Source organism: Solanum stenotomum, chromosome 7 (genome assembly GCF_019186545.1).
Source record: "Solanum stenotomum isolate F172 chromosome 7, ASM1918654v1, whole genome shotgun sequence".
NCBI lineage: Eukaryota > Viridiplantae > Streptophyta > Magnoliopsida > Solanales > Solanaceae > Solanum > Solanum stenotomum.
In genome coordinates, this window is record NC_064288.1 from 44,107,948 (window position 1) to 44,120,825 (window position 12,878).

The 12,878-nt window shown below is 33.5% G+C and overlaps 1 protein-coding gene across 1 annotated transcript; it reads left to right on the forward strand.

Annotated features, from left to right (window-relative positions):
- The first annotated feature begins 574 nt into the window (after window positions 1-574).
- On the forward strand, window positions 575-7,277 carry LOC125871896 (uncharacterized). Its single transcript, XM_049552600.1, has 6 exons — window positions 575-795; window positions 2,289-2,421; window positions 2,497-2,600; window positions 5,732-5,903; window positions 5,990-6,130; window positions 6,658-7,277. The coding sequence occupies exons 1-6, from the start codon at window positions 746-748 to the stop codon at window positions 7,027-7,029; spliced, it is 972 nt and encodes a 323-aa protein (XP_049408557.1). The 5' UTR covers window positions 575-745; the 3' UTR covers window positions 7,030-7,277.
- The last annotated feature ends 5,601 nt before the right edge of the window (window positions 7,278-12,878 follow it).

Below are 12,878 nucleotides of genomic sequence, written 5' to 3' on the forward strand. Positions count from 1 at the left end.
ACTCAAAATTTCATATTTAGACTCTTTGATCTTTTGCAACAATATAACCACTCGAAACGAAACTTATTTGTGAAATTCAATTTTTAAATTTTGTAACTTTAAGCTTCAACAATGACTGTTATGAAATGTCGTGTAACTCCAATCAAAGATAAGCAATGACCTAATTTCTTCAAACGCAGAGGCTATTATCAATATATATATTATAATTATTCATTTCACTCCGAGCAAACAAAACAAGTAAATCAGATAATTATCATCACCACCACCATTATAATATCCACCTTCATCAAGAAATCGCTCACGACTTAGTTATTACCAAACTTATAATAATAAAATGTTATGTTATTTCTTTTTATATATATTTTTCGTGGGGGTTTATAATGAACGTGGTGTTCATGTTAGCTTTTACGTGCCTTAATTATTAATTCCACGAAATAGTTATCATATCCTACCAACAACCGACACCAAATAACTCTGTCCAGCAAGAGTCCGATAGATTGGTAAAATCAGCAAAACTAAAATCACCTAATAATTTTTATCTCCACCAAATTTTAAACCCGAGACCTCACAGAATTTGACTTTGTTTCCATCATTTACATTAGGGACATTGGAATTAACAGCGCAAATAAACCTAACATTCAAACTCATAAATCAATGATCACCAATTTGTATCAAAATTCTTAACAAAATTGTGAATTGTGATATATTTTAGCAGTTGCCACAATTTTGTAGAGTTCTTCGACTCATGTCGCTGCTGAATCAACTCTTCAATAGGGGACTTCAAGGCTCAAAGTGGTAAAACTCCATTCTTTTTTAGCTGAAACTATCAATCTACTTCATTTCTCAACTGTTCTGTCTTTCAATTATCGAATCCAAGAATTTATTTTGAATTTTTCTGTTCATATTTTAGAAAAAAAGGCCAGAGATCTGTTTATGGGTTTTTTTTTTTCAATTTTCTAGAAGTTTCATCTGTAAAGCCCCAAATTTGGGTTTTGTGCAATTTAAGGGTATAGACAGCTTTTAAGATGCATGATTTGTGTTTATATGATTTTGTGTTTGTTGAAACACAAATGATCTCCTTAGATTGGAGTAGTATTGTTTCAATATTTTGTTAACAACCAATTTCGCTAATTATTCTTGTGACTGTGTTAGAAAATGTAGAAAATTTCTAGTGTCAGAGAATACCTAATTAGTCTGTAGAGACGAATTATTGAACATTGGAATGAAATTGGTCCAGGGGTTTGGGAGGGTAGAGTGGATACATAACTTACCACTACCTCATGAAAATAGATCCTTATTCAGGTGTTCTGGTGGTGCCCCCGTCTGGTCTACTATCGTTTTTTCACCGCTGGTAGACTACTTTGGCCCACCAAATGGCACAACCACAGTAGCTGGCTTGGCTCCCTCTTACTCTGGTCTACACTCCCCTTGTGAGTCGCCACCCTCATGTACTACTCTACTATAAACAAACAGAACTATGCTGACGAATGCCTCTTTTCTCTTCTCTGAAGTCTACAACAAACAAGTGGGAGAGGCAGGATTCGAACCTACGTAGAAAAACTTCAATAGATTTACAGTTTGCCGCTTTTGACCACTCGGCCACTCTCCCCTTCCCGACCGACGCCTCACCTGCACAGGTACCTACGTAGTGTAGTCTCGGTCGCACATTCAACATAGCGTTCGGACTCATGTGCCTTCTAGAACCATGGAAGTAGAGAAACTATTTCCGAAAGATCCTTGGTTCAAGTGTAGTAAATCTAAGTACAAAGAATAAGAAAATAGTGGAAAAAACGTAGTGGAAGTAGCGCAAATCCTACAAGAAAGGAACAAGAACAACCAAATAGTGCGATAATCGAAACACAATAAACAATAGACAATAGATGAAGCAACATGGTTAAACATTGGGCTAGTGGTTAATGAAGTGGGTTGAGAACTATGAGGCTTGGGGTTCAAATGATCCCAGTAGAGGACAAATAAACACTAGGTAATTTCTTCCCATTTTTCCTAGCCTTGGTGGACAGAGTTACCTGATACCTTGTACCTGTTGCTAGGGGAGGTGGAAGGTATCCCATGGAATTAGTTGAGGTGCGTGAAAACTAACAAGGACACCACGGTTATTAAAAAAATGGCTTAATGAGGATTCATATGCCAAACTAATTGAAAATAAAAAAGAAAAAATTAAAAAAGCTGCAGAACCAAACTAGTTATCGAGGCTTAAGGCTTATTGCTGTTATATTCTTGTGACAACCTGTGGATGTAACTGTTGAAATTGGTGGATGACTTTGCAGCAAGACGTGCTTGACCTTGGCAATCTCACGAATCAAATTATTACAAAACAAGAGAGATGCACAGCTCAGACTTATGCGCAAGGAGATAGCCCAATTTCTGCAAACTGGCCAGGAAGCCATAGCTCGAATTAGGGTAGAAATTCTGAGATACTTCTACTTGTTGATCATTCCATTAAGAATTTCTCTAACTAGTATTAACTTCATTCAGGTTGAGCATATTATACGCGAGCAAAATGTATGGGCTGCCTATGAGATTTTGGAGTTGTTCTGCGAGTTTGTTTATGCCCGGGTCCCTATCCTTGAAAGCCAAAAGTAAGCTCTTTCGTTCTGGACTTCTCTTGTTCGAAGCAATGAAATTTCTTTACTCATTAGGTCCGGGTTGTGATGGCATTATTTAGTGAATTGAAATCAAGAGATGATTTGTATTGGCAAACTTAGTCTATGTTCTTATACTGTGAATTGAGATCAGCTTCAAAATGCTCTTTGCATTATGTTTGCCAGAGACTTTACTAAGTACTTTGTATTCCTTCCCTGCGAACAATATTCCTAGTCTCAGCTTAAAATTAGCTTCAGATACCACTTAACGATTAGGAAAAAAAAAAGCTTCGGATACCCTTTTGAAGTTGATTATTCATCCCTCAGCTAAGTAAAATGTATCTGCGATTATGCATTTATTATCTTCTTCTCCTATTTCAATCTCAGGGTTTGGGTGCAGGGAGGGTGTCTTTGTTTCTCATGTGATTACCAACCAATTGAGGCTGTCGATAATATCCTTGTATCCCTCAAAGCGATTATTATCCATTTTTTCGCTTAATAGACGAAGATCCTATTCCAGTATGTTGATTCGATTAATGCTAGCAAGAGTTTCTTGTAGATTCAATTAATGCTAGCAATACCTCCTTCCAAGTTGTATTCAAACTTTGTGTTGTAATACAACATATTAGAGTAGGAGGGTTTATATTATATTTGAAACCAAATAAACTATGTTTAAATTCCGTAACCTTAAGAGAGGTTTCTGTATTTAATTCTTTAAGGTAATTGTTTGGTTGAAGTCAAAGACATAACTACACACCCATAACTAGCCAAAAATGTTGAATGCCCTTTCAAATTTTCACCAATGACTTCTCCTGGGACATAGCATGGTAGAACCGCTGGCTGTACAATCTTTCCTCTCCATTATTGCCTTCTCTTCTTCCTTGCAGCCACCCTTACTCTTATTCCACTTAATCTCAGCCTTGGCCACCAATATCATCTGCAAGCGCATTCATCTCTACAACAATAATGCCTTAATCCCGAATTAGATGAGATTGGCTATATATATTCTCAATATTTATTCTACTTTATGTGGGTTCATTTTTTTAATGCTCAATAATTTCTAAATTCGAACAAATTATGGTTTCTTTAGAACTAGAGATTCTTTTAATGTCATGCTATCCCTATTCTGACGTGCAAAATCTAACCAAACTAAAACATCTACCCTATGCAAGTGTCCCGACAACAAACCTGACTATGCAGATACTTTGCTTCCTTAGTGTTTTGTTGTTCGTCAAGTTCACATATATTTCAAGAGGCTGTGGTCTATTGGTAATTTGAGATGACTTCCTCCATGTAATTTTGGATTTATCTTGTTTTATTTTCAGTGTCCTCAGTCATCATAGTGTAACTCTTACGTACGGTGCATTTATAGAGGTCTGCGTAGATCAAACCATCATTAATAACTGTGTTACATGCACCTTGGTCCAATATGATTTTTGGTCAGTTAAAATTTATAACTTAACAGGTATGTGATCCTTGGCCAACTTGAACTTTTTATTGAGGTCTAGTGACCTCGTTCCTTCATAAACGGCTTAAGTCTAAGTTGGCCACCAAAATAATTGCTATAACGTCGTGTCATTTTGACCTTTTAGGTGAAGGATGTAAGGTGCCACTAGGGAAAGTACGTTATTAAGCAAGAGTAGCTACATCTTCTCTTCTAGTTAGTTGTGTGTTGCGACTCCCAACACACATGCAAGTGCACATGGTTATCCAAGTAGTACAGACTGGTTTAGTCTGGATACCGTACCCAAGAGACTTGTGATTTAGCAAGAATCTAGTTAAATCTGATACTGCAACTTTAAACAAGTGTTAAAGTAACCAAGAGAGAATTTTGGGGATTTTATTTATTTCTATGAGTAAATTTAAAGACTAAAAAGCAAGCAAGGGTTGTGATCACTATAGGAGAGATATTCTAGGGTTACGACTCTTATTTACAATCATGTAAAGTATTGGAATTCATTGACTAGTTCATTTATCTAGTTGTTGATTTACGGGGTTAATGATATGATTATAGTCTTTCGAGCCCCTAATCGTCTATCTAGGTTGACCTCACACCTACATTGTTGAGCGGAGATGTGGTAAACCATTCCGAATGCATTTATATGTCCTCCTGTTTTGTAACCAAGTAAGGTGATCTAGGTATATTCCTATCGTAGATCCATTCTTTATTTTACTAGAGTAAAGATCTTACTCTTATATTCTTTGTTCTATCTCATGATTCTTCTTCTGAGTTCACAAAGATAATATAAATTTGTTCTAATGGTAGCTAAGCATTGAAATAGTAAGCTCAAGAATATAAGAACAACTAATATGATAAACAAACTTTGTCGAATCAATTGTCTACTAAAAAAATCATGCTTTTAGCCGTAACCCCACAACATGGATATTTGGCTACTCTTCTAATCAAAATTGCAAGAATTGATGTTGTTCATGCAAATTAAAGAGTAGAAAAGTAATGTTGTAGTCTTCTCCCCGTCATGTGGTTAGCCAAAAAGTGATTCCCCGTCAAAATAGTCCAAAAGGTTCTATTTATAGTGGTGGAAAATACCCCTTACTCCTACTTGGACTTGGTCTTGGCTTTTATAAAGATCACCCGCAGAAGCACTGCCTTGGCGCCACATCCCTCAACGCAGAGTACCAGCTGCATCACGCCCTTTCCATCGCACAGGGGACTGGAATTCCTGTCCTCTGGAGTTTGATAACAATCCTGGTGCCCCCTCCATGCAGAGGAGTTTTCGCGTGTCGCGGACCTCCTTTTTTCACTGCCACACATGCCTTTTTTCGTCCATAATGCTCGGCTTTTGCTTCTATTGTCATTTTGGGTCGATCTCTGCTGCATTTTAACCTAAAACATATCTAATCTCATATATTAGCTTACCCACATCAATTATGCACAAAACACATGGATATACGTGAGTTGATTCTCGGAACTTAAGCTGAAATATGGGCATAATGCGGCACTTGGGTATATAAATACGCCTAAGATCATTACGCATTTCAACAAACTCACTCCCAAATGGTTTATTTACTGCATTTGTCTAGTGGACACTGTAGTTTGTCTTAGTCATTTCTATAATCTAAAAGCTCTACGTGATGAAATCTTGTAATTATCTCTTTCGGTGTATCAGGGAATGCCCCTCAGAATTGCGGGAAGCTGTTGCAAGTATAATCTTTGCAGCTCCAAGATGTTCAGATTTGCCAGATTTATTGCATGTCAGGAATCTATTTGCTGCTAAATACGGAAAGGAATTCATAGCCGCAGCATCTGAGCTTCGGCCTGATACAAGTGTTAACCGTACAGTTACGCTCTCGTCTTCTTCATTGTGCTAATGATATTCTTGCAGGGTTGACTATATTAAGCTGAGGTTATTTATATGAATATGCAGATTGTAGAGAAACTTTCAGTCGGAGCTCCATCTGCTGAAGTAAGGCTCAATGTATTGAAGGAAATTGCAAAAGAGTACAACGTGGAATGGGATTCTTCTTACACAGAAGCAGAATTGAGTAAAAAGCCAGAGGACCTTCTGGTACTTTCCTTTGTTAAATCTTCTAGTGTGTCTTGAATGTTTAGTCCTTCAGAAGCTTGAAAATGTCCGAATTAGGGGTATGGTTCCTGGTCCATCTCTATTTTCTTGTGAAGATTGATATTTGCATTTTCTTTTGTGCTATGTTAATGAAAGGTCTAACCTTTATTATGCACAAACTTAAAAATGACAAACTTCGCGGTTATGCTATGACATGGGGCTGAGACCTAGTTTTCTCTGAAATATACACGCGTGTTTTGCAAATGGAGGAGTTTAAAGTTTTGTAGTTCGTTCTTATGCTAACACGGTTGAAAGCTTATGTCTGTAAGGATCAAGTTCTTTAGATTTGTATGAACTGACACTTCGCCCTCCGGACATTCACAATGATCATTTCCACTATATTTTATCACGTGTTGGGACATTATTGATTTAGTCAATTCTAGTATAATCCCTGCGTCTATTGGACTTTTAAGTGGTTTTTTGTTTCTTGATCTGACTTTGTTTTGCTGGCACTATAATTCATGATGTAGAATGGACCAAAGCAAATTGCTGCGCCTGTTCGGGCATCTCTAGAACCAAACACTCGTGGTCATCCACCAACTTCTGAAAATCCTGTGACGTCTCCAAATGGCAATCGAGGAGCTACAAGTCTTAATTCTCCAACCTCTGTTACTAAAGCACCTCTATGGCCTACCAATATAGCTAAACCATCACTTACTGACAGCTCTTTGGCTGATACATCCAACATAAAACAGGATACAAGACCAGAAACATCAGATGTATTGGAGAGAGCTCGTGCTGCTATTTCTGCTGCAGAGCGTGCATCTACTGCTGCACGACTTGCTGCAGATTTGGTTAATGTCAAGTTCAGTACTTCAAAGATAGGGGAAGGCAAGAGTTAGTTAAGTTGTTATTTTTCGAAATTCGATCTGTCTGATGCCTCTTTTCTTATGTGTGTGTGAGAGAGAGCAACAGGATCTGAACTTTATCGTCGTGGCAGCTTATGTCGATGCGACACTGTTATGAAGAAAAAGGCACACATCAAGTTTACGTATAATGCTGGTGGTTTTCTTATTAGTAAGTGACCAGCTTTGAAGTACAATAATGTTTGTAAAATATGAAGTGAGTAACAATTCTGAGTTTCATGCTTAAGTAATAAACTTAGCTCTCTTCATTCTTGTAGTTTTGAATCAAAATATGCCCTCTAGTAATGGCTGTAAAAGTTCATCATGTTCCAATTATGTGTATTATAGACGCTTGAGAACACGCGTATAAACTTTTTTAAAATTTTACTCGGAAGTATCTAATAAGATCACTTTACTAAATGCTCAATCAAACCACATCATAGTTTGAGTGGCTAAAAATATGTATTTTTGGCTGCACATAATTATCTTTCTCAAATTCTGAATTAAATGTAGCAAATCATCTCTATTACCAACCTTTGTTTTTTCTCTCATAGTGGGGCTTAAGGACATGTGATGGAATTTGCAATCATTTCCAACTTGACATCTTATAATTTGTCATAATTTTGTCATGTCCCAATTAACAAACAAATGCTTGGTTTAGTGCTTGTCACAAAATCATTTCCAACTTGATATCTTATCTTATTTGCCATAATTTTTCATGTCCCAATCAAGTAAGAGGACTTATCAACATGCATGTTTAGATGGAACCTTCCTTCCTTTAGGATCAAAAGAGCCTAATCAACCTTGATGTCATAGTATATTTAGTTAGGACTAACTTTAGTAGTCTCTTCTCAATGATCATGTATAGAGTTAGGTATGCCAGACTCAATATATCACTTTTCGCACATCAATAATCAATAGAGACAAATTAAGTACGTTTAATAAAAAAAAAAGTGTTGGATTTAGTGGTCAATAGTAATAACTGATCACTAACCATAAAGTTGAAAAGCATTGAGCTCAAAACCATCTCCCTTCCTTTAGTTTTCTACTAAAGATTGCTTAAACGATGAACTATGATAATTTTGATGTAAAAAAAGATAAAAAGAGACGAATCTAGAAGCTGACATACATGTTTCTTTAGAACTTCACGCGAGGTGAGGAATATTTCGCCAAAACATATGTTGGCCACAAAATTTGATGCTCTTGTCACTTTACAAAAGGAATGTAAAGCAAAAACTCCTACAAATTTGTATTACTTTTTCGTTCTACTATATATTATTCCAAAAAAATATAATTCCGTTTGCATTTTATTTATTCCCCCACCCCTTTGGACTCTTATGACAATTTGTTGATTTATTCAATTTTGGACGTGGTCCAAATTGTAGGTATTGAGAAAATTGTAACCTTTCAAACATTCAGAAGACAATAGATCAACTTTTAGTCAAGAGAATTAGTCTTATGTAACTTTCACATCTTTCATTTTCTATTGTCTTGATACTCACCATATTTACTTAGGTTACCAATTGATGCAACCTCTCTAAGATGAACAAGTGTCGCGAGGGACGGAGCTAGAAACTGACATATATACAAGTTTCATTGAATTCGTTATAGCTTTAGTTCAAATTTTATATTTGTATTAAAAAATTGCATTCAATAGGTATAAAGATAAATTTAGAACTCAGTTACCAATATTTGTTATTGTTGTGCTAGAATTTAGAACTTATAAAGTTCAAATCTTTTTAGCAAAGAGAGAAGTAGTACTATTGAAAACACCTCTAAATTTGACGTAAATTATTGTTTCTTCTCCGAACATAGCCTTAAAAGCACTCCTCTACTTGAATAACTAAACTTAAATACACTCCTGCTCTGCCATATGGCATAGCAAGTGGTCTCACACTCTCGTAGAAGTGTGGGGCTCTTAATAAAATGTTGAAAGAAGTGTTGAAAACACCCCTAAACTTGGCTAAAATTTAGAGGTGGATTTCACCCATGTAGCAAGATCGGAGTTGTATTTGTTAGGGTTTTGCCCTCTTACCATATTTGAGTTTTACTTTTCTCTTGAAGAAAGTCAAAGTATTACCGTAAATGCTTGAACTTTTCCTAAAAGGAAAACATAATTCTCTTCCACATTCAGTTTATTCTTTCCTTAGAGGAAAAATTTGAAAATCTATAAATTGAGGACCCCTCTTTCCATATCAAGAACACAATAACATTCACAATGTAGTCATTTAGAAAGTCTTGCTTATGGGGAGATTTTCTCCAAATATATTTATGTTTTTTCAATATTAGTTTTATAATATGTAGGTCGTTTCACCAAACTATATTAAATTATTAATAATATGTTTTTAATATGCTTTTATTTGTCGTCTAATTAATCGTCATATGATTTACTATTGTAAGCTTCCACATGACGCCAGAGGCGAAGCGAGGATTAAGAGTACTTTGGGGGTTTTCGTTAATAACCGTCAATCAACTTTGTTAGGGGTTCACAAATTAATATATATAAATATTTAATTAATTTTCTAGTACAAATATAGGGTCTACTGAAAAGCTACTGCGTTCGTCCGAACCCATGAACCCCACCTAGCTCCGCCTCTTCATGACGCCCTAATCACTTTTTAACCCAACAGTATTTAAGTTTAGTTAGACAAATAGATGAGTATTTTTAAAACTGTCAATTATTTAAAAATGAAACTAATAATTTTACACCATATTTAAAGGTGTTTTCAATATTTTTGTCTTTTAACAAAAGGTGACTATAAAAATGGGAAAGGGAATTTTTTCTTCCCCTTTGACAAAAGATGAAGTCATGTATCTAAATGCAGAAAGAAAATAATAGAGCATCAAGGAATAACTGAAGTAAAGGTGAGCTTAATGGAAAAGTGTGTTACACATACTTTTCTACTTTTATCTGTTGATTCTCAAAGTATATACAATATTATATATGTTTGTACATATAAATTAGTGTCTTCATGACCGGATAAATACTCCCTCCATTTTAATTTATTTGACTTATTTTTACTTAACACAAAGTTTGAAAAAATAAATAGTAATTAGTGGATTATTAATTAAGTTAGTTGATGTTCAAGGAGTCATAAAGGAGAATTTAGCTCAATAATCCTCTGCTCTGACTTAAATTGTTAAATTGTCTTTCTTAAATGTGTGATAGTATGCATCAAAAGTAGCAATAGATTTGTTGACTTCTTTTTTCTATGGAGGTTCGTTTGATGTCTTAATTAATTTAAAATTGTGTTATATAAGATCTATTAAAGAGGAAAGTGTTTTTAGTGAAAAAAAATATATTTTCTAAATATGAACGTAGGAGCTCTGATTAAAAAGTGAACAGATTTTATCCATCCAATACAATTATGATGGTTCTTGACTTAAAAATCTTCATGCGTGTTCTTACCTTGAGGATTGCGAGGTAATTTTGTTTTGAAAGTAGCCCTTAGGCTCGTTTCGCATGAAGGATAAGAGATAACTAATTTTAAGATTAATTTTAGAATGAGTTTATTTCACGTTTGAATTGATTTAGACAAAATTGCATGATAACTTATCACGATATTAGTATATTTCGAAGTTGTAATGTTATTTTCTTCCCACATTGAGAGTGAAATAACTTTCCTAAGATAACTAACTCCGAAACAACTTGTTTCCGAATTAGATAATCCATTAGTATTACTGCCAAAAAGAAGAGAAGGAAATGCTAAGCTATTTTTTTCAATTATTTTAGATTTATTTATATATTAATTGTGCTATTAAGTGAGAATTTTATTTTCAACTTTTTGGAGAATTTTTTACTAGGAGGTAGGAGATTTTAGTCATGTCAACCTAAAGATTTTTCAGAGAGACTTTAGTATTGGCTAAACATGGAACATCTCAACTAACCTAGTGAGAAATCATTTTTTTTTAATTTAAAAAATGTGACTATTTTTGAACCCCACAAGAAGGAAAAGCGAAAGGAGTCCTTACCTTATTTGCCTTGTTAAAGAAATTAGGCATTAGGCAAAGCATGTGATGATCACTATATATGCTATAGCATGCCACTCACCTAACCAAATCAACAATATAAAAGGGAAAAGGTTTTGATATACATTTAACTTTCTGAGTTAGAGTTGATATATTAATTGTTATAAAAAGTGATTTACATATATTTCTATTATTATAAAAGTGGTTCACATATATTTTTTTCAGTAAATTATTGTTAATTCTACTATACCAGAAATGATTTTAGCGGTAATCTAAAATCTATAGCGACATTGGATCCAATAGAAATTAATTAATGTCGGTAAATATTTTAACACTCTTTATTAATGTGTATATTTATTGCTGCTAAAAAGTATTTTTATTATAGTGTTCAATATTTGAGGTTCATATTTTTATTGCCATATGTATTTAGTTATATGAGATCATTTATGTATTATTTTATGTAAAATAGAAGATGAAATAATTAATACATAAATAACTACATATTGCACATTATTAAACATACATAATTAATTTCTATAATATTAATGTATGCATAATTAAACTCTAGCTCATTAATATCACATAATTTTAATCAACTGCCTAACAACTTTTCATCGAACTATATTAAGACTAAAAATATTTAATGCTTAATTTCTTTCACATGTAACACTAAGAATTATGAGTTGTTATGGAATGATTGTGTATATGATCTTATGGTCCTGTCATAGTGAAATGAAACTTATTTTCTTGAATTATTATTAGTGCTAGCTGGTGATGGTCCAGAATAACCATAATCCTTAATTTTAGGACTAGGATAGGTCCACAATCAACAAAGATAGCTGCAGAATCCAATTTGCACACAAATAGTGAGTAAGGTATTTTTTTTTTTCCATTTTTTTCATTGTGATATTGGGAATTCGCTTTGAATCGAGTAATTCTAATTCGTTTAAAGAAGTCTACTTTAAAAGATAATAATATTTCTTTATATACTTTTGGTCCTTGAAAAAGTTTTTACGCGCATTGTTCTCAAATTTTCATTAGATGAATAAGTTAATCATTTAAAATATCTACCCAAATTGTTTCAATTGAGGTTGATCTATTGTTGATTTATCTATGGAGTGTATGCTCGATAACACACACAAAAACATTTTTTAAAATTTGAGTTGGAAATGCCTAACAAGAATACTTTATTATTTATATGTATTTTATTAATCAGATGCTCAACTTAAATATATCATAATTTGAATATCTAAATAAATATGAATAAATTTAAAAAATTATCGATGCATTTCATTTCATGGTCTCTTGTGCCACCATATGTACAGTAAGGGGCTGCATTACATGCTACGTGGGGTTTATGGGCAACCCCACAAATCTCTCAATGATTTGATCCCAATAAAATCCATTACAGCTGTCTCTGTTGGGCTACAATTCTCACATTTTTAAGGATACATGCATCAAAATAAAATAATTATTTATACTCAATGTATATATAAAATTNATATATATATATATATATATATATATATATATATATATATATCGTTAACTAATAAAAATTTATACACGCAATATATATTATGAATTAATTGATTTGATATAAATAATAAGTATGAGTGAATTCTATATCCAAATTTAAGTTTTTTTTCTTGTGATTTATTTTAAAATAATATTAGTTCCATATTTCTTGCGTGAAATATTTTGACTTTTGGTGTTTAATAAAGTAGACACAAAAATTGCTAAGTATATTCTTAATTAAATAATTCAAATTAACATTTTAAATGTACTTGCTCCTTTCATTTTTTTTTTTATTTTGAACTTTTCATGCTTTTAAGAAATAATGATTGATATAAATATTTTACTATAATAATTATATT